Source organism: Herpailurus yagouaroundi, unplaced genomic scaffold, assembly GCF_014898765.1.
Source record: "Herpailurus yagouaroundi ecotype Mexico unplaced genomic scaffold, PumYag 77, whole genome shotgun sequence".
Taxonomy (NCBI): domain Eukaryota; kingdom Metazoa; phylum Chordata; class Mammalia; order Carnivora; family Felidae; genus Herpailurus; species Herpailurus yagouaroundi.
Window position 1 is genome coordinate 65,191,575 of NW_024412388.1, and position 26,570 is coordinate 65,218,144.

The window sequence follows — 26,570 nt, forward strand, 5'->3', positions numbered from 1 at the left end:
CTGACTACACACCCTTCAGATTCAATTAATGATGGTGCCCAGGCCACCCACCAAGCACATTTCCAATTTAAGCGGTCTCCAGCTCTCCCCGCCCCACCACCCACTTCTCTCCTCCACCTTCCCTTTCTTCCTTGTGGAGGTTAACTAGTTGACTACTTATTAATCCTTCTGTTAATGAAGATTCCAGCCTCACTCCATGCCCTTACACTGAAATCTGTAAGGATCTGTGAGCTTGACGGGGAAAAATTAGAAAGCAGCTAGCAAAACTTTCCTGAAGGATAGAAACACCCCAAGTCTAAAAATTATCTTAAGAGGATGGATTCCACACCATGGAATCCCCTTTTCTCCTTACCTCCAGCTCCCTGTGATGAAAGATTGGTAACCTTAGGAATACATGACAAATTCTGTAACAATTACGTTTCTTCCCGAGAACTCCAGGGGATGCAGGAGTAACTCTGTGGTGGCGGGCGGGGGTGGGGGACAGGTTCCTAGAACCCCTAGACTCTTCCTTTGGCCACCTGGTCCCAGGTTGCTGCGTCCCCTGGCCGCGCGCTTAGGGCAGCGCCGCGCCCCGGCGGTGGTGTGACTGGGAGGGGTGTGACTGAGAGCCCCCAGCGCGCGCCCGTCCCCACCCCCGCACCCCGTGCCCGCCCGCGCAGCGTGACTGGCCGCAGCCGCAGACCCGGCTCCGGGAGGCGCAGAGCTCGGCGCGCTGAGCCGGAGAGGCAAGCGGGCAGCTGCCTTGCGTCCGCCGCGCTGTCCGCCCTCCTCCGCTCCCTCCGCCCTCCTCTGGTGGCCGCGCTGCCTGGGAGCCGGGAAAGCCGCTGCTCCAAGCCCGCAGCTCCGGCGCGGGGACCAGCAGCGAGGCGGGGGCGGCGAGAGCGCGGAGACCACAGGCCCTGGGGACAGGCGGAGGGGGGCTCTGGCCTGGGCAGGCAGAGCTGAGCGTGGGAGTGTTTGCGGGTGAGATCCAGGGCTGCACCGGTGTTCTGCGCGGAGCCCGTCAACCCCAGCCCAGGTCGCCGCAGCCCGGGAACCTCCCCACCCGCGCCCCAAGGCACGCGCGGCACAGCCATGAACACCAACGATGCCAAGGAGTATCTGGCCCGCAGGGAAATCCCTCAGCTTTTCGAGGTAGGGGGCTAAGGCTGGCAGGCGGCCGGGAGGATCGGGGAAAGGCATCTCTGGGGCTCCAGGGTTGGGGGGAGGAAGCCGCGCCCCGTCCCACCTTGCTGGCTCGGGGCACAGAAGTGAAGGGGGGTGCAGAAGCTCGCTCTCCCGCTTGCCCGGGGTCGTCGCCGTTCCAGCGGGTTGCCGGGATCCTTGTCCGCTGGCTGGGCTCAGAAGCCCGCATCTCACTGATCAAGTTTCAATCTTCCAGAGGAGCTCTGGAAGCAGGTTGCCCTCGGCGTACCCCTCGGATGTGGAGGGTGGGCTGCTGGCAGCCGTCGGCCCCACTCTCTGGGGGTTAGGCCAGGCCAAGGCGGGTGCGCTGGCGCTCGGGAGCGAGCAAGGACTTCAAACGTAGGGGTCGAGAGCCCTAGCCCCTCCGCACGCCGCGGGGTCAGGACCCCGCGGTGAAGGGGAAGTGTGGACGGAAGCAGCTCGGAGGAAAGGGATGAAGATGCAAAACGCAAATCCAAACCCGTCGAGTGCAGCACTACCTCCCGGGTGGCAGGCACCCAGCGCTGCTATGCGCTTTCGGTGAATGAACTCCTGAGCACGTTTTCCGTTGCCTTGGAAGAGATCATTCTCTTTGCTCGCCTCTCCGGCTGTAGCTTTCGCCTGCCTTCTCCAGCCCACCTAGAGAAACCAAGTCGGAGAGGGAGCGGCAAGGCGGGCGTGACTCCTGTTGCTCTGTCTTCGGACCGCATCACAACATCATCTCCACCAAGGACCCCGGAGGATAAGGACCACTTTGGGAATGTGGGAGAGGAGGCTTGAGGGATGAACTAAAGGAACCTTGGTTAGTTCTAAACCTCAGCGTACATCGCGGAGTCTTTTGCTTCCTTTTCTTCTCTCCATATTTGCATTTTGAAATCTTCCTGAATTCTGTGTGCTTTTTCTTTGGTTAAAAAAAAAAAAAAAAATGGAAGGGAGCCAAGCTTCATAGATGGAGCCCCGAAAGGAGAAATTCCATACTACCAACCTGGCCCCCCATTTCTGAAAGATAATAGACTGTAGACTGATCCAATAAACCAAAGGTCATGAGTTCTTTCTCCTGTTGGGGGTGGGGGTGGGGGGATGTGTTCTGCTAAAAGGAGTTTTAAAACACCATTTGGAAAAAGAATTTTATGCCCGTTTTTTCCCAAATTTTCATTAAAATGGGCCACCATAATTGCAGATCTTCATTTTATCTCACTTCTGTAAGCCACCAGTTTCAGGTTGGGCTGAGGCCAAGGTTTCCAGGTAAACCACACACTGAGCACAAACCTCGTGTGTGATACCCAAACCTAGCAAGTGTGTTACTCAGGCTTGAAAAGAATCAGAAGGTGTTGCATAAGGACAGGTCCTAGGAGGTAGGTAGGATTCTTAAAGAGTTTTTTCTTTTCTTTCCTTTTCTTTTCTTTTCTTTTTTCTTTTCTTTTCTTTTTTAATTTTCAAAGAGTAAACACAGAGATGAAGAGCTGAAGGTTTTTGTTATAAATACTACTACTGAGATCAATTTCATTTCTGTGCTTCTAAAAGAATAATTAGAAACATCTGCAGGACTGTCTCCTTATGGCAAAGTGCTGCTTAATAGTATGTCTATTTTCTTTATAAATATGGGTACTGTTTTTCTCTTTGGTAACCACAGAGATTTTTGATAGTTTGTTCATGAAAATCTACACTGTGTAATGCAAACACAATGGCAGGTGTTTTTGTTCAGGTATTATGCTTTTTGTTTTGTTTTTCTGCATGTGGATGGGATATTTTAAAATAGTGCCCACCCAGAGAAGGAAGTCCATTCCTTTAGGTGAAATGCAGTAACACAATGTACTTAAGTGCAATCTTGGACAATTGGAAGACGGAAGATTACTGTGGTGACCTGCAGAGGCTCCAGAGGCTCCGTCCTTCCAGTAAGAATCTATGCTTTACCAGCACAAGATGGAAGTAAAACCTGGCAGCTCTCCACGTGATAAGTGTAGACAGCAAAACCAAATGCTTTGGTTCCAAACTGGATTTTCTCCGTCAAATCACAATATTGGTATGCAAAGTTTCTAAGTATACAGAGTTTATCAATTAGGTATCTATCAAACCAAAAATACTGCTTCAGCTGTAGATTTTAGATTAAGTAATTGCTATTGAATCGATATACTGTGAAACAACTACATGTATCTGAGTCAGATTTGCTTAGGGAGGCTAGAAATATATATTTTCCAGTAAAAAAAAAAAATATCATTGAGTATGTTCACTCTTTTTAGGCTGTAATAGGGATTTTTAAAAAGAGAGACCTTGAGTGATTCCTATTGTAGTTGGATTATGTATGGGGTACAGATAATCTAGCATTTTCTTTTTATCCCATATCATATTTTTGCAAGATATATAGAGAGGAATATGTGAGTTTTGGAATCAAAAGCATTGATTTGGGAGACACCTGGGTGGCTCAGTGGGCTAAGCATCTGACTCTTGATGTCAGCTCAGGTCATGATCTCACGGTTCGTGAGATCCAGCCCCACGTTGGGCTCTGTGCACACAGTGTGGAGCCTGCTTGGGATTCTCTCTCTCTCTCTCTCTCTCTCTCTCTCTCTCTCTCTTTCTCTCTCTCTCTCCCTCTCTCTGCCTCTCCCTGACTCTCTCTCTCAAAAAAAAAATAAACTTAAAAACATATTGAGTTGGAATCCTGGGCCTACAGGTCTCTAGCTGAATAACCTTGATCAACTCACTAATATCTCTATGTCATGGTTTCCTAATCTATAAAATGGGGATAATAATACCACACAAGGTTGAGAGTGCATTGGGGAAACTAAGGCATACAAAGACAGAGTAAGCACTGCCACAGTTAACTATATTAACAGAGCAATGTCAGGAGTGAAACACAATGTGTGTGTTTGTGTGTCTGTGTGTCTGTGTGTCTGTGTGTATATAACACAGATCATGACACAAAAACTGAATGTGAATGCCCAGATTAGATTTTCCTCTCTTTCTGCTGTGGAGCTCCTCAGAACATTCTAACTCACACTATTTGGGATTTGAGAGAACAAATATACCTGGGAAGAACTGCCTACCACTTGGAGCAAATTGCACAAGAATAACCTGAAAATAAAATACTGTATTTAGCAAAGATGTCAGCCTTTCAAAGGATGTGTGAGTTGTGCATTAATAATGTATATTGGTGATAATAATCCTCTATGTTTTTTTCCATGAAATACTGTAAAGGAAAATATTTTACACATCAGTCCAGTTCCCAGGAGTCAGCATTTCCAAATTTGTAGCATTTTTATAAATGAGTACATGTGACATATTGGACACCAGGTTTTTCCTCTGTAATGTCAATGGATATGGTGGTGACTTATTATAGATCAAATAATAAAGCTTGAGGCTATGGTTTGAATACATTTTTTTTCCTAGTTACAGAACAGTCCAATATGTACCTACCATGTGCCAGAGACAGTGTCGGGGGCTAGAGATTGAAAAATAAAAGAGACCTACACTGTGTTGTTGAAGAGTTTACAGTTTGGAATATGAGACCAACACATCAACTGGTGGTTTTAGTATAAATGACAGGCAAGATGTTTTTTTCTGGGTAATATGGAATGCAAAGGAAGAGGTCCACAACCCAAACTGGGAGCTTAGGGGAGACTTCCTGGTAACAATAATATTAACTAAAATCACCAATATTTATTGGGTATTCACTATGTGCCAGGACCTTAATATGTACTTTACAAATATTAATTTTTTTAATCCTTAAAAAACCCTCTGAAGTAGGTATTAGTACTCCTATTTTACAAATGAAGAAACTGAGGCTTGGAGCCTTTAAGAATGGGTAGGAATGGAGCACCAGGGTGGCTTAGTTGGGTAAGCATCCAACTCTTGATCTCAGCTCGGGTCTTTGATCTCAGCTCAGGTCCTGATCTCAGGGTTTTAAGTTCAAGCCCTGTGTTGAGCTCCATGCTGGGCATGAATCCTACTTTAAAAAAAAGTTGGGTAGAAATAAGATGAATAATGACTGGAGCATTTTTACACACTGCACTTTATCTGACTTTGATAGGGTGCCTCCATTTTAAACTGTGTAGTTGCCTGAATTGTTTAAAAGGCAGAAAATGCTGAGCTAAAAGTTAATTGGTCAAGAATTTAGGGGTTATCTTAATTACTCAATCAAATCGTGTTCATTAAAAGAAAATGCAAAGAACAAAAACAACCCAGAATTTAACAATGAGACATACACTATTTTAACAAAGGTAGTTTGAAAGCATATTTTATGTGGGCATATTTTATTGTTGTATTTCAGAGCCTTTTGAATGGACTGATGTGTTCTAAGCCTGAAGACCCAGTAGAGTACTTGGAAAGTTGTTTAAAGAAAGTCAAGGAATTAGGCGGCTGCGACAAGGTGAAGTGGGATACATTTGTCAGCCAGGAAAAGAAGACCTTACCTCCGCTCAATGGAGGACAATCACGGAGATCCTTTCTAAGAAATGGTAATGTATATGTAGAATAATAGTTTACAGTTACAGCAGTTCTCTTTAAAACATACCATATATTGGGGCGCCTGGGTGGTGCAGTCGGTTAAGCGTCCGACTTCAGCCAGGTCACGATCTCTCAGTCCGTGAGTTCGAGCCCCGCGTCAGACTCTGGGCTGATGGCTCGGAGCCTGGAGCCTGTTTCCGATTCTGTGTCTCCCTCTCTCTCTGCCCCTCTCCCGTTCATGCTCTGTCTCTCTCTGTCCCAAAAATAAATAAACGTTGAAAAAAAAATTAAAAAAAATAAAATAAAACATACCATATAGACTGTAGGCACTTATTTAATTTATTAGGTTTCTAAAAATCTGGAAAGATACTTGGCCCTGGAACATGATTACTCTCTCTCTGCTCCTAATTCTAATTACCTCTGTGATAAGATGAACAAAATCACATACCACTGTCCAGCACTTCCCTAAAGGCTTAATGAAATTGTATACGTCTGCCTTCAATATTTTGCAAAATGAATTACATTAGCGAACTGAATTTTTCTTAACATTGCAAATAAGATTTTCCCAAATAAATGGGTAGACAAAACTGTTACTCTGTAACAATTCAACATTTTTTTATTAGCTGGGAAGAGCTTGGAATAATGTGTTTCCTAACTCAGAGTTCATATTAATGCATCCGCATAAATGCATGTTAAGTTTATACTAGTTAATCCAACAAGTATTTTTTATGCAGCTATTGAATTCAATACATTAGACTAGGCATTTAGCTGCTATAAAAGAAGTAGAAGACATGAACTTGTCGCAATTTTAGGAATAGTTTGGAACTAAGAATTAGAGTTCACTAGAGGAGGTTCATAGTATATTCTGATAGCTTTCTGAAATACATGCTTATCAAAATTAGTGGTTCAACATCAGCCAACCAGCCTTTAGACTCTGGATGAAATCAAGAAGTATAATAGTATGTGTAAAGTGGAATTTAGTTTCCAATCAAGGGAAACTAAATTTATTCTTTCCCAGTGGCCAAGATCATTACATTTTCAAAATTTGCACCATTTTCAAAAATTGTGCTGTGAAAAGTTTTAGCCAGACAGACAGAATTTGAAGTATTTGTAATACAAGTATTATAGTGTTTGTAGTAAATACAAAAGGGAGATAAGCCTTAGTTTGTTTTATTTACATGGGTCACTTAGATTTTATTTGCATGTAGTGTGGGGAAAAGACATAGTGTGTTAATTTTTAAGAAACACACTCAGAGAGGTGCCTGGGTGCCTCAGTCAGTTAAATGTCTGACTCGGTCATGATCTCGTAGTTCGTGGGTTTGAGCCCTACATCAGTCTCTGTGCTGACAGCTCAGAGCCCGGAGCCTGCTTGGGATTCTGTCTCCCCCGCTCTCTCTGCCCCTCCCCCACTCATGCTCTGTCTCCATCTCTCTCTCAAAAAATGAATAAACATTTTTAAAAAATTTTTAAAAAAAGAAAGAAACATACAGAAAGGGTAAGCAGAAACAACATTTTTTCAGAGACATCTTCATGCAGGAATCATCACTTGGTCATGTAGGCCTGAGTGTTAAGTGCCAGTTACCACTGGGGCACACCACTTAGTAAATTTCTGCTTCAGTGAACAAAATAATGTTTTCATGGGCTTGAAGTGTTCATATACTTTCCCAAGACAGCTAACTTACTTCCCAGGGTGTTGTCATACTGGTGGAACCTGGCTCAATCTTAAATACATGCCCCATGTCCTTGTTAAATCAAGTGAGATAAGTTTAGGGAGCCACTTTAAGGTTTAGCCTTAAAGCACTAACAAACCTCAGGTATTACTGGATTTAGTCTAAAATATTCTTGCCTTTTAAAATTTAAATCTAACAGCATATAACATTCCCTTAATAAAAAAGTGGCTCTCAGCCTGGGTGTACAAAGTGACTGTTTTGCAACAAAATGAAGCCTGAATGCTTCTATTTTATACTTACTTGACTTGATGATACATAGAAGCCAGGCAGAACAAGTGTGTAATAGGGAACAGTGGGGACTGTGGTCAAATTAGAACATTGTCTAAAGGCAGTCATGTACAAATTTTGGGAAAATGTTTAGCTGAACAAAACCCATCTATGAGGCTATATTGGGCACACAAATGACAAGTTGGAGCTCCTGACTTAGCAGGATGAGCTTAAACAGGAATGGAAAATGTGGATTTAACTTTAATTAGAATTAAAATTGTTTGTTAATTTTAGAATCTCCGTACTTAATAATACTTTACCAGAATTCCTACTCAGAGATCTTTTAATTAATCATCAAATAGAACCTTTCAATGTATTATGATGACAAGAATGTCTTATTACCTTCCTATATCTAGGACACATGCTAAAAGACAGAAAATGGTTTCTAAATAGACTTTTCTGTAATAAAATTTATTTTATCAAATGGTTTACACACTTGTGCTATGTAAGTTTTAGCTATAATTTACAGGATATATTATTAAGTTAAAGAAAACTGGTAAGTTCCCAGTAACTTAAAGCATGATTATTTGTAGAAATAAAAGGTGATTCATGTATACTTTGCTGAAATATTGACATAGCTGTGCTAATATATAATTACCATGAAAAATTATTCTATGAAATAAAACATTTTAACCATTTAGGCAAATTACTTTCATACATAAAAATATGATAAAAAGCAAGGATAAATTGTTAACTGATACTTCTTTAAAGGATTTTACTATACATGTGAGACAAGCATCTTTTTTTTTCCTGCCAAACAATTGAACAAATAATTTGTTATAAATAAGAGTTCTAGTCCCAAAGTTCCAAATGTCCATAGAGCTTCTGTTCTGGAATATCTCATTGTCATCTTATACTCAAGATGTTTAAAAACAAGTGTAGCATATTTGCTTCAGTACCTGCACTCCCTTCTCCTTTTCTTATGTCCATGAAGTCAGTCAATGAGTCAGTTGAGCATTAAAATGACCATTTATTGAGCACTACTGTTGTCATTCTTTTAGGACTAAGGATGCAGCCACCAAGAAAGAACAAACATGGTACCTGCCTTCATGCAGTGACCTAGAGGGTATAATGCTAAGTGAAATAAACCAGACAGAGAAAGACAAACACTGTATGATTTGTGGAATTTAAAACATAACAAACTAACAAAGAAAAAAAGACAAACAAAAAACCAAACTCCTAAGCACAGACAAAAATTGATGATCGCTAGAGAGGAGGTGATGGGGTGGGGGGGGATGGATAAAATAATCAAGGGATTAAGAGTCTACTGGTCTTGCTGAGCACTGAGAAATGTATAGAATTATTGCATCATTACATTGTAAACCTAAAACTAATATAACACTATGTTAAGCATACTTCAATTGAAAAACAAAAAATAAAATTTTTAAAGAAATTAAAAAGAAATGCTTTGTAAATACTGTAGGAGTATAGATAGACACCCTATACAAGTCTGATGCATATGCATTATATATATGATATATATACATAAAAATTTGGTATAGAATATAATGCTGAGGTTATTTTGTTAAGAATTTGTATAAAATTATATTAATCAGGAATAATTTTTAAAATAAAAATGATGAAGTTGGTGATTATTTTGACTATGGAATAAAAAATATTAATGGTGAAAACATATGTAAACAGAAGTACAATGGGTGCTATAGAAAATACCATATGAGGGGCGCCTGGGTGGTGCAGTCAGTTAAGCGTCCGACTTCAGCCAGGTCACGATCTCGCAGCCGTGAGTTCGAGCCCCGCGTCAGGCTCTGGGCTGATGGCTCAGAGCCTGGAGCCTGTTTCCGATTCTGTGTCTCCCTCTCTCTCTGCCCCTCCCCCGTTCATGCTCTGTCTCTCTCTGTCCCAAAAATAAATAAACGTTGAAAAAAAAATTAAAAAAAAAAAGAAAAGAAAATACCATATGCTATAAAATCAACCATATTAACAGGGGAATAGATCCAACCTAGGCTAGGGTTCAGGGTAGGCTTCCTGGAAGAACTGATATGCTAATGCTTGGAGACAGAAAGCTGAGTAGGTGTTAGCTAGAGAAGGATGGAGGAGTTTGAGTATATACCAGGGAACAGAGAACAGGAGTTCCTAACATAGAGGAAGAGGCTATGATATAGAAGCCCACTATTTCTGGATCAGAAAAGAGAGAGCAGAAAGATGGCATATTAAATGCAATGTGTTCTTTTTTTTCATTTAGACTTGAACCCTGGCAATTGTTTTTTGGACTGTCACCTCCTTTCATGTCACAGATCCCAACCCTAATCATATTCTTCATACCCAACCACTCATGTCATTTCTCATGCTGCTCCTCCAACTGAAGCCTTCATTTCTCACCTGTTACTCCTGACCCCTGCTGACTCCTGGCTGCTATTCTTTCTTCTCTTTATCTCCCCACTTAAATTTATTCTAACCACCACCAGATTAATCTTCCTAAAAAATGTATTTCATATCTTATTATGTCACTTCTCTACCCACCCATCCCCCAAATCTCCACTGGCTTTCTACTAGATTGAAGCTAAACACTTTACCCTGGTGGTCAAGGCCCTCCACCCTGTGGCCACACTCTGCCTACCCATCTTCTGGCTTTCCTTTATGGGAAACCAACTATTTCAGCAAGGCTATTGTCTTTGTTACTAATTCAACAAATATTTATTGGACACTGACTATGTGCCAAGATAGTTCTAGATCCCAGGGATATGGTTCCAGATAAGTAAGGTCCCTCCTTCCTGGAACTGAACATTCTAATGGGAAAAGACAAACAATGAATTAATAGACACCTTTCAGATGATGAAGTAGTAGATGCTGTGTAGAGCATTACTAGAGTGATGTCCTTGAAGTTAACTATTTGAGATTAAAAAGTCAGTAAAGTCATATGATAGAAGGTGTCATTTGAGCTGAGGTGTGAATGGTAAGCAGCAGGCAGCCATAGGATGGCATCAGGAAGAGTATTTCAGGCAGTGGATTGTGGGCACAAGCTTGTAAGCAGGCAGACCAGTCAAGAGTCTTTAACAGGAGTCCAGGTAAATGATGGTGGTTGGGGAAAAGTTGTAATAGTGGAGATGGAGAAAAGTATATGCATTTGGGATATATTTTAGAGATAAAGTCTATGGCAGTAGATATGAGTGGTGAGGGAAGAAACTAATTGAGGATAATGCTGAGAGTTTTGCCCTGTGTTGGGTGTAGCAATTCAATTTCAAGGCAGAACAGGATACCATTGTCAGTACCTTTCCTATCATACACGCTTTCTAGAATTTTCTAAAGAATAATCACTATCATTTCAGATTACTCTTTTCACAGAACTGAAGTGAGTCCAATGGGTTAGCAGTCAATGAGCTCATTTATTGTATCAACAGAGAATGAACAGTTCTACCTGATCAACATCCCAGAAAGAGATGTGAGCATTATGCCATGCTAAAATCCAGTAGTCCCCACAGCCAAATCCCTCATGGAAGACCAAGTGACTTCCTGTCTCTTTTGTGCAGGTGCCTTTTGGGTAATTAGGGCTTCTCTGTGCCTCCCAGAGTACGGACACTTAGGGTGAGGAAGGAAGGAGCCATGACCACGTGAACCACAGTTGAGCCTTGAACAACACGTTAGCTGTTAGCTAATAACGAGTTAGCGGCTGTGAACTTGTGAGAGTTGTGAGATTCTATACTACAAACTGTAGGGAGCACCATTTGCAGAGATCAGGATGTATACAAACTATCAACTAAGATTAGGCAGTGCTTAAGAAGGTTCCTCCAGAACAGGGGTTGGCAAACTATGACCCATGCCCTGAGTCAAGCTCCTTACCTGGTTTTATAAATAAAGTTTTATTGAAACACAAGCTCATCCATTTGTTTATATATTGTCTTTGATCACTTTTCTGCTACCATAGCCAACTTGAGTATGAGACTGTTCAAATCTCAACATATTGAATGTCTGGCCCTTTAAGAAAAGTTTGCAGACCACTTGTAGGATAGGGTCTTCTTCAGTTGAAAAAATCAAACACATTTAGTTTAAAATTTTTCTTCTGCTAATTGGCTAGTACAAAATCTGTTTTATTATGCTTTTTTTCCCGTTTCAAAGTTATCTTACTCTTTTGCAGTGATGCCTGAAAATTCAAACTTTCCATATCGGCGGTATGATCGTCTCCCTCCAATCCATCAATTCTCCATAGAAAGTGATACAGACCTCTCTGAGACTGCAGAGTTAATTGAGGAGTACGATGTTTTTGATCCTACTAGACCTCGACCAAAAATCATACTTGTCATAGGTATGAGGACAGAAAGTAAAATTCTTATACTATTGCTATCTTTGCTTATATGTTTACATTTCAAGAAATTACGTTTATTATGTTTATTTGCAAATACTGAGTTGGATAATGACAGACAATAGAAACAAAAGCTCAAGAGACAGTAGATGGAAATATTTTAGTGTAATTTTTCATAAAACAGAATTGTTATAATTATATAATCTAATGCCTATTCCACTTTTATAGACTCTCATTACAATGTCCTAGAAATTGTCTACAATGAATTGAAAGTATTAATCTCTTCAATATTTATTGTCCTATGGCTTTGTCTGTTTAATTTTTGACATATATAACTGAATCCAGTAGAAGTTTTCTAAACACGATGTGGCTTTTTTATCTTTTTACTCAACATATTGAATTTTTATTCACTATTAACCTTAAAGGGAAATAATAATAATATGTTGGTAAAGACACATATAAATGAATCATCATTGTAGCAATCTGGCACCTAAAATAAAGTCTGAATTTTGATGTTTCAGACCAGCAAATCTAGTAGCATAGTGTTTTACAGAGCACCTACCATTTGAGTATTTATCAAAATAATAATAACAGTTAATTTTTAAAATTATTTCTATGAATAACTGTGAAAATATCAGTCTGCTACCATTGCACAAAAAACAGATATGCAAAATGTTTAATTTTCGTAAATTGCATTTTTGACTGTTCTTGCAAATCCCAACTTCCTCAAAATCTGTAAAAATCACGAAAAGACCTGTGAACACGTAAATATGTGATCATTGTCTCACTTTCCAATTTGACTTAGCTTTCACAGAGATGACCAAAAGCAAAAATCTAGTGTGAAATGTTCAAAGCTATTCTAGTCAGTAATTGTTAATAGAGGGCAAATGAATACAGCCCCATGTAAAGAAGTACTGTTTCCAGAAGATATAATGATGATGACAATTAGGAAGATGCAAATAAATACACCAAGCTAAAACAAGAATATAAGTTCACCAGACTAGAAGGAGTGACATTGGTACATCTCTAAATGTAATGAAAATGAAACTGCAAATATATTTAGCCCTTAACTGTTTAAAATAATGTTGTAGAAAGACAGTATAATTTTTTTTAATGTTTATTCATTTTTTGAGAGAGACAGAGCGTTAGTGGGGGAGGGGCAGAGAGAGAAGGAGACACAGAATCCAATGCAAGCTCCAGGCTCTGAACTGACAGCACAGAGCTCGACATGGGGCTCAAACTCATGGACCACGAGATCATGACCCAAGCCGAAGTTGGATACTTCACCAACTGAGCCACCCAGGCACCCCTGTAGAAAGACGGTATAGAAACTGGGTTTTTTAAAGTCATTATTCTTATAGCGTATGGTAGCCACCGTTTGCCATAAATCTCTTTCTATTCTTGAAAATGGAATTTTGTGCATTGTGTGCTTAAAAGTTTGATGTCCGGGGTGCCTGGGTGGTTCAATCGGTTGAGCGTCCAACTTTGGCTCAGGTCATGATCTCATGGTTCATGTGTTTGAGCCCCGCGTCAGACTCTGTGCTGACAGCTCAGAGCCCGGGGCCTGCTCTGATTCTGTGTCTCCCTCTCTCTTTCTGCCCCTCACCTGCTTTTGCACTCTCTCTTTGTCTCTTAAAAATAAATAAACACATTAAAAAAAAAAAAAAAAAAAAGCTTGAGGTCTTTACCCAGAAGATGAAGAAATGCTTTATGCTACAGGTGAAGAATAATTGGAAATTATTTCACAATTTGATAATGAAATATTCTTTCAATTTTATTTTTCTTTTTGCTGTTACTAAAATATTGATGATTATTAATTAGACAAACAAATGGAGGCTTGATTGTACATGAAAAAGGTGTAATACCAAAATGCTCTTGAGTAAAACAACACATATGTGAATTTTTTCTGTATTGCGAATCTTATATGAAAATGACTAAAATATTTCAGTAAACTAAGATCTTTGAAGAAGATATAAATGCTTCAAACCTCCTCCGCTTTGAAGAACTCCACAGATCTTTTTTACTCAGTAAAATCAATTTGCTTCCCACAAGTGTGATTCTGGTTTTACACTTACACACTATAAAGTTTTATGTATTCCAAGAATGATGCAGAACCAATGAGTGTAAATAACTTTTAGAGCATTGAGATATTACAAGAAAGGAAAAGCCAAATCCATTTGAGAAAATTGGGACAATTTTATGACTTTTGAGAAATTATAAAATAATTGTACCTGAATCTTACAAATTTTTATTAGTACTAGCCTAAAAAAGGAGTGGAAGAGGTACAGATACCCACATGGTATTACATTCAAATAAAGAAAATTTCCCTTCTGGTGATGCAGACTTTTTTTTACAGTTAGCCTTCTTGGCACAGATATGAATCTCTCTTATGTTAACATAATTATTAAATCTAAGAGTTAGATGGATTCTAATATTTATAAGTATTGGAGATAAATAAATAGAACAAGATTAAGCTCACTCTGGTTTCAGAGAGAAGAAAGTAAAATTAATTTGTTAGGTAGCTTCATTAATCAAACTCATAATAAATTAAAGCTGTTCTCTCTCAGTTGTGCTAATCATGTGTTTGTCCTGTCTGCTGTTTGCTTCCATGAGTTGACAAATTTTTTTTCTTGAAGGTGCCATAACTTTCTTAGCATATTTGATTTTTTTTAATTCAGTGGGATTTTTAATCTCTTAGTTTGATGCTTTGTGAGATAAAGCGTGGAAATATAGTTTATGAATGGTAACATTCATGCTTCAGGGATCAAATTAGCTTAAATTTGATGGAGTTGTTCATATAATTTTTACTTCAAGCCAATCCATGATTTGCACATAGGTTAATAGGCCAAAAACAGCTATTTAGAACCAAAATTTTGCAAAGTAATGAATTTAATTTAGGAGTAGTTCATAATATTAAATCTAATAGGATAAGATTTAGAGTTTCTTAGAAAGGGAGTGGTTAAAAATGTAAACAAATTCCTATCCTAAGGTTCATAAAGCAATAAAAAAGTGAAAGCCGTACATTAGTTGGTATGGGTGTTAAGAAATGATTCTCATTAGTTGATCTTAGAATTCTGCATTTAAAAGATTTTTTTTAATGTTTATTTTTTTAGAGAGAGACAGACAGACAGAGTGTGAGCAGAGGAGGAGCAAATAGAGAGGGAGACACAGAATCTGAAGCAGGTTCCAGGCTCTGAGCTATTAGCACAGAGCCCGACGCGGTGCTCAAACTCACAAACTGCAAGATCATGACCTGGGCTGAAGTCGGATGCTTAACCGACTGAGCCACTCAGGCGCCCCTGCACTTTAAAATTTTTAAAGAGGAAATAAGCCCCGGACAGGCAAGTCTCCCCACTCAGAACCCCTCTTATAAAAAACAAAACACCTGTCCTTTTTTACTTACATTATTTGCACAAATTAATCACTAAGTAATTATGTATTAAATGACTTCTAATCCCTGCCAAAACTTGACATATTGAATTAGTAGGGAGAATATCAACTCACTTTTCTATTGAATTTTTATTTTCAATATTGCTTAATAAATTATAATTATTTTCAGTGAATATTAACGAAACAGTTCATTACTTATTAGACGTTGACCTTTAAAAACATTTTGTCTACCATCAATAACTTATGCTTAAGTACTTGAAAATATTTCATTTTGATAATCAAGAAGTAATAAATCAAAATCAGACTGTGCTGATTGCTATGTGCTTTATTTAGAAATTTGTTCAGACTTTAGATTCCAGTCAGTCTAGGTTGTTTGGAAATATAAATTAAAATAATCTAATGTGATTGGAAATAAAATCTGAGGTATATATTTTATAATTATTTTAGTACTTAAGCTTCTAAAAAATAAATGATGATTACCAATGATTAGTATTGAGTAAGGTTGCAAAATGTTAATTATCTCATACTAATGTATCACGCAATCAAAATTATCATGAGCTCTATGAAGTTGTTCTAAGGACCTATTCCATCCACTCTGCATATTCATCGCATAAAACTTCTTTGGAATTTAAAGGAGATGAAGCAAGGAGACGCAGGAACAGAGTTAAAAAAATTTTTAAATAAGTTGTGTCAATATTGATGTGCCTTTGGTTTGAAAAATAATTGTTACATTTCACTAAATGTCGCTCCTTGTTGGCACCGAACACATTTCTGTTATTTTGATCATTGTCTCTTGTATCTCTTAGGTTTTTCTTTGATTAGAGAGGGAAAAAAGATGAGATTTTCACATAGAAGACCAAGAAATGATTTCTTTTAAATGCATTGTCCAATTTTCTAAATCAGTTATTTACTAAAATAGGTGAAGGAAAAGGTGTCTTTTTCATCTAATAAAGTTGATCATAATTCTGTGCTTTCCTTGGCTAAGTCTGTACTTGCTCTGCGTTTAGAGGTTAACGCTGAGAATGGCACAGGTGTAAAGTTGCCCACCCTGCTACTATGATCTAGATTCTGCATCTCAAGGTGGAGTTAGTTGTACAAAAAGGAGTTTCTTATTGTACCAGAAAGTGACAATGTTGCCTGTTTTAAATGGTAGGTGGTCCAGGAAGTGGAAAGGGTACTCAAAGTTTGAAAATCGCAGAACGTTATGGATTCCAATACATTTCGGTGGGAGAATTACTGAGAAAGAAGATCCACAGTACCAGCAGCAATAGGAAATGGAGTCTTATTGCCAAAATAATTACAACTGGAGAATTGGCCCCACAGGTATTGCTGTGTAATTTGTTTCTATTCTGCGAAGATTTTTGTACCAGCTGTGAGTGCAAGTTTAACTAACTGTGGTTTTTTATATTTTTGTATTTATAAAAGGAAACAACAATTACAGAGATAAAACAGAAATTGATGCAAATACCTGATGAAGAGGGCATTGTTATCGATGGATTTCCAAGAGATGTTGCCCAGGCTCTATCTTTTGAGGACCAAGTAAGAATGCTTTTTATATTTTAAATGACCTACTTTTGTATAAAATTTTGAGGTTAAAAAAAAAAAGATTTCTTGGAAGATATGCTGTTATTCTGAGTGAATTCTGGTCTTCAGACAGGCAAGTACCCAGTATGGGTTGGCAGAAGGTCATTTCCTTGGCAGTCATGCCTAAAAATTGGAGACAGTCTCTGCCAAAAAAGAAGAGATATAAACTAATAATAGAATTCGTTATTTTTATTAAAAAATGCAAATCTCTCTAAATTTTATTTCAAAATACTTTTTCTAAGATCTTTTAAAATCTTTAATTACTTAAAACAAGCTTGTTCCATACTGCCCAGCAAAAATAAAACATCACCCTATATCTACATTGTTACTAAATAAGGAAGCCCTCTTCACTGGGGTGTAAAATACTAAACCACGTACCTATTACAAGGTAGGGTTCAGTTTGCCCAAATTTACACAAATTTCAGTAGACTATGCACGCTCAAAACCTAATACATATATCTTTAAGGGAAATAAATCACTTAAAATACTTTGTATATTTACTCTTTGAAAAGCCAAGGTGACTGAGTTTTCATATAAAAATTTTAATTACAAAAATAACATGTGGTCATCAAAATGTTAAGTCCTGGTGTACAAAGTAAACGTCCAGGGGGGTGGGAGGGAGGGGAGGTGGGTGATGGGTATTGAGGAGGGCACCTTTTGGGATGAGCACTGGGTGTTGTATGGAAACCAATCTGACAATAAATTTCATATATTGAAAAAAAAAAATAAACGTCCGTTGGGGTGCCTGGGTGGCTCAGTCGGTTAAGCATCCGACTTCGGCTCAGGTCATGATCTCACAGTTCGTGGGTTCGAGCCCCGCGTCGCACTCTGTGCTGACAGCTCAGAGCCTGGAGCCTGCTTCAGATTCTGTGTCTCCCTCTCTCTCTGCCCCTCCCTGGCTCCCACTCTGTCTCTCTCTCTCAAAAATAAATAAACATGAAAAAATTTTTTAAAAAAAGTAAACGTCCATTAATACCCTACTTCCATTCCACTGCCCTTCTCTCCTGAGAAATAGAAATACTATAAAGCTTGTTATATATCCATCTAGGCCATATTCTGTATGTTAAACACACACACACCCATGTGTGTACATGTGTGCATGGTCATATAGATATGCATTTAAATTTTTCATAGCTATTTCCAAATGGTCCTCCAAAAAGTTTTTTCTAAGTTATAGTCCCATCAGTATTGAGTGAGAGTAAATTTCTCCAGACCCTTTCCAACTGGATACAATTCATATTTAAGATTTTTGCCAACCTGATAAGTAAGAAACAGTAGTCTTTCAGCTTTTAAATGTGCATTTCTTAAGTTACTACTAAAGTATATTTTCAGATACTCTACTGACCATTTGTATTTCTTGTGTGAATCACCTGCTTTCCTTTGCCTATTTTGTGTCTGAACTTGTTTATCTTTTCTTACTTATTTAAATAGGCTTTTAACATATTACAGATATTATATCAGAGGATACAAAGTCAAATAAGATGTAAATTTATGTATTATATAAAAGAAGTATGGATTTAGGCAGTTCAAGGCCAGAAGACAGCTTCATAAAGCCTCTCTTTGAATATTCAGGTTGACTGTTTGGGGACATCTGTTGTGCTGGAGTGTCTTTCTCCCCTCTTCAGGCTTTCCTCTCCCCACAGTGGTCCAGGACCTCTGATGCTTTCTCAGTTTAAGGGCTTGGTCTAATTGCTCCATCCCTGACAAGAGGAAAACTAGAAAAATCAATTTTTTCGTTGTTGCTGTTGTGTCACCTGATGTTGCTGTTGAAAATGGGTGCTATGGCAGCCGTTCTGCATGATTCTTGGCTATTGGTGGAAGCATGATAGCCAGGCAGGCATTCCAACTCAAAGCCACTCAAACTATGTATTGAATGACATGCGTTTGGCAGCCACAAGCAGAAAAAGCTTCTTGATTTTTTTCTCTCTATTGCCTTTCAAATATACTGTGAATCTCTCTCTTCTCCCTTGAATAATAACTCAGGCAGACCTCAGAGCTCTCCTGGTCACTTTAAAATATTAACAGATAGTGTTGCTTTCTGGTATTATAAAGCCCAGACCACAATTACATCTCGGTAAAGCTGGAAAAAAAATTTTAATAAAAAAACCAGTCCAATATAAAATAAAAATTTCAGTTTTTTTATTCAGTTTGACATATATCTGCTTGGGCCTGATTCAGCCTCAGAAACCCAAAGTGATGTCTCAGACTCCTGAAATTCTTCCCATTGTGGCTTATGGTGGGGCCGGTAGTGGGCAAGGGGCGAGAAATACATAACTCTCCAGCAACTCTCTGGATACCTGATCTATCTCCACCTTCTCTCATACAGCCTCAGGTGATGGGCCAAGCATCACAATACTGGTTGGGGACGCCTGTTAGGAAGTTCTATAGGACAGTCTGGTATCTCTCTGTAGAATATGCAGTCACTTGCATTTACTGTTCTCAACCATACATTTGAGGCTGGAAAAGTCCAATTTAACATCTTTCTTAGGTTGCCATTGTAATAGTGTAGAGGATCTTGACCTCTATAAGCAGAACAGTTGTGCTGAGGTTGATGCCCCCATGACTGAGCTGCCAGAGTTCAGAGGGTGCAGAGGCAAAGCTTAAGGTGTTTATGTAAAGCAAACTGTTAGGGTCAGCCCTGATTATTCCATGTCCCATGTAGGCTTGAGCTCTTGTGGTGTCTTTTTTTTTTCTGGTATCATTTCTGACACCAAACATGTGCAGATTTTCCATACCAGTTCTCCAGACCTCAATACCAACGAGATATCTGATAATTGAATTCAACTCTGATGCTAAATATCCAAGTTAGTATGGACCCTAGAGGTTAAGTGCTCAGTCCCATGAGACTGCCTGCACTGCAGAGGTCAGACACAAGGTCCAAGGGCCACCTGTACTTGTGTCCGATCACCTACAAATTCTGGGGTTCCCACAACACCCTTGTCAGTTTTGATGCCAACTCAGGAAAATGCTTTACATACATGTAAGGGATTATTATAAAGGTACAACTCAGGAACAGCCAAATGGAACAGATGTGTAGGGCATGGTGTGGGGTTGTGAATGTAGAACTTCCATGTTCTATCTGGGTGCATCACCCCCCACCCAGCACTTCAACATGTTCACCAACTCAAAAGCTCCCCAAAGTTAATTGTTGAAGAATTTTTTTAACCCTGTCTTTAACCTCCTTCCTGGAGATCAAGGAGTGGTATTGAAAGTTCCCACCTTCTAATATCATTTTGATCTCTCTGCCAACAAATCCCCATCCTGACGCTATTTTGGGCCCTGCCCAGAATCACTTTATTAGCTTAGATTCAGGTATGGTCAGAAGCTGTTCGTTATGAACAACAAAAGATGCTACTAGCACTTTGCTACTAGGAAATTCTGAAGGTTTTAGAAGCTCTGTGCCAGGAATTAGGGACAAAGACTAAAAATATATTTTCATTATACCACAACTCTTCAAATTTTTTCTTTAACCAGCTATTTTTTGTGTGTGCATGTGGACATGTATACACAGGTGTGCAGAAGTTTCCCCCAAGACTTCCTCACAGGTCCAGGGTATAGGAAGACATGGATTTCCAATTTCAGCCATATACTAGCAATGGTCTTACCATTGTAAAAAAACAAACAAACAAATTAAAAAAAAAAACCTAACACTTAAGTGGCATATAGGACAAAGAAGTGTATTTTTTCTCCTAGGGAATGGTGTCGATGTGAACAGTCCAGATTGACTGGGCAGCTTTTCTCCTTGAGGTCATTTAGGGACCATGGTTCCTTCCAAGTTGTTGTTCTGCCATCTCCTGGGACACTGTCATCATTCGTATGGTCGAAGCAGGGTTGTCACCACATATGGCTTCCAACTGGCATGTGAAGGGAAGAGAATATGAAGGTCTGAAGGTCTGAAGTCCCAGATCTGGATAGTGGCATCTACCATTTCTGCTCACATAGCATTGTTAAGAATTTCGTTAGGCATGTTGTAATTGCAAGGCAGGCTGGGAAATATAATCCAGCTGGTCAGCCAGGTGCCTGGCTACAGTTTTATTCCTATGGAACATTGGAGAACTAACTAGCAGCTTCTGCCACAGTTTGCCTCTCTGGCCATTCAAATGTTGGCATGCTCTTTTCTTCCTACACATAGAATGTACTCACTCGCTCCCCAAGGAAAATAACCAGGGTCCCACCATCTAGATCAAAAGTCAAGAATCTCTAGTTGATGTACAGTTCTCTCCATTAAGTCCAGATTAGACTCTTCAGCCACTTACAGACTAAACATCAAGTTGTCTTCCCTCCCTGCCACCAATAAAGAGTGGAAGAACAAGACCAGGAGAAGTGAAATAAAGGCTCCTATTCAGAAAAGGGAATTTTGGCAGTGTATATGGTAGTCACTGAATCATAGCATATAACAAATCCTTTCCTGGGTTAGCCCATTTTCAACTCCTGGTTCTCTCTTCTCTTCTGAAGCTGCTGGCTTCTGAAAAATTCTTCTTGTCCATTAAGCAGTGTGGCTATATGACAGTGACGTATTGAGACTGTGCCCTCCTTGGGTGCTATTCTTTTTTTTTTCCTTCTTTTTTTTTAAATTTACATCCAAATTAGTTAGCATATACTGCAACAATGATTCCAGGAGTAGATTCCTTAGTGCCCCTTACCCATTTACCCCACCCCCCTCCCACAACCCCTCCAGTAACCCTCAGTTTGTCTCCATATTTATGAGTCTCTTCTGTTTTGTCCCCCTCCCTGTTTTTATATTATTTTTGTTTCCCTTCCCTTATGTTCATCTGTTTTGTCTCTTAAAGTCCTCATATGAGTGAAGTCATATGATTTTTGTCTTTCTCTGACTGACTAATTTCACTTAGCATAATATCCTCCAATTCCATCCATGTAGTTGCAAATGGCAAGATTTCATTCTTTTTGATTGCCAAGTAATACTCCACTGTGTGTGTGTGTGTGTGTGTGTGTGTGTGTGTGTGTGTGTGTGTATACCACATCTTCTTTATCCATTCATCCATCTATGGACATTTGGGCTCTTTCCATACTTTGGCTATTGTTGATAGTGCTGCTATAAACATGGGGGTGCATGTGTCCCTTCAAAACAGCACACCTGTATCCCATGGATAAATGCCTAGAAGTGCCATTGCTGGGTTGTAGGGTAGTTCTGTTTTTAGTTTTTTGAGGAAACTCCATACTGTTTTCCAGAGTGGCTGCACCAGCTTGCATTCCCACCAACAATGCAAAAGGGATCCTCTTTCTCCGCATCCTCGCCAACATCTGTTGTTGCCTGAGTTGTTCATGTTAGCCATTCTGACAGGTGTCAGGTGGTATCTCATTGTGGTTTTGATTTGTAGTTCTCTGATGATGAGTGATGTTGAGCATTTTTCATGTGTCAGTTGGCCATCTGGATGTCTTCTTTGCAGAAGTGTCTATTCATGTCTTTTGCCCATTTCTTCACTGGATTATTTGTTTTTTGGGTGTTGAGTTTGAGAAGTTCTTTCTAGATTTTGGATACTAACCCTTTATCTGATATGTCGTTTGCAAATATCTTCCCCCATTCTGTCAGTTGCCTTTTAGTTTTGTTGATTATTTCCTTCGCAGTGCAGAAGCTTTTTATTTTGATGAGGTCCCAGTAGTTCATTTTTGCTTTTGTTTCCCTTGCCTCTGGAGATGTGTTGAGTAAGAGGTTGCTGTGGCCAAGGTCAAAGAGGTTTCTGCCTGCTTTCTCCTCGAGGATTTTGATGGCTTCCTGTCTTACATTTAGGTCTTTCATCCATTTTGAGTTTACTTTTGTGTATGGTGTACGAAAGTGGTCCAGTTTTCCCAGCACCAATTGCTGAAGAGACTGTCTTTATTCAATTGGATATTCTTTCCTGCTTTGTCAAAGATTAGTTGGCTAAACGTTTGTGGGTCCATTCCTGGGTTCTCTATTCTGTTCCATTGATCTGAGTATCTGTTCTTGTGCCAGTACCATACTGTCTTGATGATTACAGCTTTGTAGTATAGCTTAAAGTCTGGGATTGTGATCCTCCTGTTTGGTTTTCTTTTTCAAAATCACATTGGCTATTCGGGGTCTTTTCTGGTTCCATACAAATTTTAGGATTATTTGTTCTAACTCTGTGAAGAATGCTGGTGTTACTTTGATAGGGATTGCATTGAATATGTAGATTGCTTTGGGTAGTATCAACATTTTAACAATATTTGTTCTTCCTATCCAGGAGCATGGAATCTTTTTCCATTTTTTTGCATCTTCTTCAATTTCTTTCATAAGCTTTCTATAGTTTTCAGCATATAGATTTTTCACCTCTTTGGTTAGATTTATTCCTAGGTATTTTATGTTTCTTTGTGTAACTGTAAATGGCATCGATTCCTTGATTTCTCTTTCTGTCGCTTCATTGTTGGTGTATAGGAATGCAACCGATTTCTGTGCATTGATTTTATATCCTGCAACTTTGCTGAATTCATGGATCAATTCTAGCAGTTCTTTGGTAGAACCTTTTGGGTTTTCCATATAGAGTATCATGTCATCTGTGAAGAGTGAAAGTTTGACCTCCTCCTGGCCGATTTGGATGCCTTTTATTTCTTTGTGTTGTCTGACTGCAGGGGCTAAGACTTCCAATACTATGTTGAATAACAGTGGCGAGAGTGGACACCTCTGTCTTGTTTCTGACCTTAGGGGGAAAGCTGTCAGTTTTTCCCCATTGAGGATGATATTAGCGTTGGGTCGTTCATATATGGATTTTATGTTCTTGAGGTATGCTCCTTCTATCCCTACTTTCTTGAGGGTTTTTATCAAGAAAGGATGCTGTATTTTGTCAAATGTTTTCTCTGCATCTTTTGAGAGGATCATATGGTTCTTGTCCTTTCTTTTATTGATGTGATGAATCACATTAATTTTTTTGCAGATATTGAACCAGCCCTGCGTCCTAGGCATAAATCCCACTTGGTCGTGTGAATAATTTTTTTAATGTATTGTTGGATCCAGTTGGCTAATATCTTGTTGAGGATTTTTGCATCCATGTTCATCAGGGAAATTGGTCTGTAGTTCTCCTTTTTAGTGGGGTCTCTGTCTAGTTTTGGAATCAAGGTAATGCTGGCTTCATAGAAAGAGTTTGGAAGTTTTCCTTCCATTTCTATTTTTTCGAATACCTTCAAGAGAATAGGTGTTAACTCTTCCTTAAATGTTTGGTAGAATTCCCCTGGAAAGCCATCTGGCCCAGGACTCTTGTTTTTTGGCAGATTTTTGATTACTAATTCGATTTCCTTCCTGGTTATGGGTCTGTTCAAATTTTCTATTTCTTCCTGTTTCGGTTTTGGTAGTGTATATGTTTCTAAGAATTTGTTCGTTTCTTCCAGATTGCCCATTGTATTGTCATACAGTTGCTCATAATATTCTCTTATTATTGTTTTTATTTCTGCTGTATTGGTTGTGATCTCTCCTCTTCATTCTTGATTTTATTTATTTGGGTCCTTTCCTTTTTCTTTCTGATCAAACTGGCTAGTAGTTTATCAATTTTGTTAATTCTTTGAAAAACCAGCTTCTGGTTTCATTGATCTGTTCTACTGGTTTTTTTGGTTTCGATAGCATTAATTTCTGCTCTAATCTTTATTATTTCCTGTCTTCTGCTGGTTTGGGGTTTCATTTGTTGTTCTTTTCCCAGCTCCTTAAGGCGTAAGGTTGGGTTGTGTATCTGAGATCTTTCTTCCTTCTTTAGGAAGGTCTGGATTGCTATATACTTTCCTCTTATGACCGCCTTTGCTGTGTGCCAGAGGTTTTGGGTTGTGGTGTTATCATTTTCATTGACTTCCATATACTTTTAATTTCCTCTTTAACTGCTTGGTTAGCCCATTCATTCTTTAGTAGGATGTTCTTCAGTCTCCAAGTATTTGTTACCTTTCCAAACTTTTTCTTGTGGTTGATTTCGAGTTTCATAGCGTTGTGGTCTGAAAATATGCATGGTATGATCTCAATCTTTTTGTACTTACTTAGGGCTGATTTGTGTCCCAGTATATGTTCTATTCTGGAGAAAGTTCCATGTGCACTGGAGAAGAATGTATATTCTGCTGCTTTAGGATGAAATGTTCTGAATATATCTGTTAAGTCCATCTGGTCCAGTGTGTCATTCAAAGCCATTGTTTCCTTGTTGATTTTTTGATTAGGTGATCTGTCCATGGCTGTGAGTGGGATGTTGAAGTCTCCTACTATTATGGCATTACTATCGATGAGTTTCTTTATGTTTGTGATTAATTGATGTATATATTTGGGTGCTCGCACATTTGGTGCATAAATGTTTACAATTGTTAGGTCTTCTTGGTGGATAGACTCCTTGATTATGATATAATGCCCTTCTTCATCTCTTGATACAATCTTTAAAGTCTAGATTGTCTGATATAAGTGTGGCTACTCCGGCTTTCTTTTGTTGACCATTAGCATTATAGATGTTTCTCCATCCCCTTATTTTCAATCCGAAGGTGTCTTTAGGTCTAAAGTGGGTCTCTTGTAAACAGCATATAAATGGGTCTTGTTTTCTTATCCATTCTGTTACTCTATGTCTTTTGATTGGAGCATTGAGTCCACTGACATTTAGAGTGAGTACTGAAAGATATGAATTTATTGCCATTATGTTGCTTGTAGAGTTGGAGTTTCTGTTGGTGTTCTCTGGTCCTTTCTAATCTTTGTTGCTTTTGGTATTTATATATATATATTTTTTTTTTTTTTCATCTTTTCTCCCCTCAGAAAGTCCCCCTTAAAATTTCTTGCAGGGCTGGTTTAGTGGTCACAAACTCCTTTAATTTTTGTTTATCTGGGAAACTTTTTATATCTACTTCTATTTTGAATGACAGCCTTGCTGGAGAAAGAATTCTTGGCTGTATATTTTTCTGGTTCAGCACACTGAATATATCCTGCTACTCCTGTCTGGCCTGCCAAGTTTCTGTGGATAGGTCTGCTACAAACCTGATCTGTCTTCCCTTGTAGGTTAGGAATTTTTTTTCCGTTGTCGCTTTCATGATTCTCTCCTTGACTGAGTATTTTGTGAAAATGACTATGATATGCCTTGTTGATGGTCAGTTTTTATTGAATCTAATGGGGGTCCTCTGTGCTTCCTGGAGTTTGATGTCTGTGTCTTTCTCCAGGTTAGGAAAGTTTTCTGCTATGATTTGCTCACATAACCCTTCTACCCCTGTTTCTCTCTCTTCCTCTTCTGGGACCCCTATGATTCTGATGTTGTTCCTTTTTAATGAGTCACTGATTTCTCTAATTCTTAAATTGTGCTCTTTTGCCTTAATCTCCCTCTTTTTTTCTGCTTCATTATTTTCTATAAGTTTGTCCTCTGTATTGCTAATTCTTTGTTCTGCCTCATCCATCCTTGCCGCCACTGCATCCATCCGTGATTGCAGCTCAGTTATGGCATTTTTAATTTTATTGTGGCTATTTTTTACTGCAGAAAGGGATTCTAATCTATTTTCGACTCCAGCTAGTATTCTTATTATTGTGATTCTAAATTCTGGTTCAGACATCTTGTTTGTATCTGTGTTGGTTAAATCCCTGGCTGTCGTTTCTTCGTGCCCTTTCTTTTGGGGTGAATTCCTTCATTTTGCCATTTTGAAGGGAGAAAAGGAATTAATGAGGTAGAAAAATTGAAATTAAAAAAATTAAAATTAAAAATTACACACACACACACACACACACACACACAAATCGAATAGATGATGCTAGATCCTCGGTGTGTTTTGGTCTGGGTATTGAA

The 26,570-nt window shown here is 39.0% G+C and overlaps 1 protein-coding gene across 4 annotated transcripts in view; it reads left to right on the top strand.

Moving 5' to 3' along the window:
- The first annotated feature begins 756 nt into the window (after nt 1-756).
- The window catches only part of AK5 (adenylate kinase 5), a 262,870-nt gene continuing 237,056 nt past the window's right edge, over nt 757-26,570 (top strand). For 2 of the 4 annotated variants that reach the window (XM_040470694.1, XM_040470695.1), the window contains exons 1-5: nt 758-1,134; nt 5,432-5,618; nt 11,698-11,865; nt 16,406-16,575; nt 16,678-16,791. In XM_040470694.1, coding sequence (XP_040326628.1) covers nt 1,075-1,134; nt 5,432-5,618; nt 11,698-11,865; nt 16,406-16,575; nt 16,678-16,791 — 699 coding nt within the window. In that variant the 5' untranslated portion in view covers nt 758-1,074. Of the gene's footprint in view, nt 1,135-1,941; nt 1,967-5,431; nt 5,619-11,697; nt 11,866-16,405; nt 16,576-16,677; nt 16,792-26,570 lie in introns of those variants that run through there. The other 2 variants (XM_040470696.1, XM_040470698.1) reach the window with 2 other exon arrangements.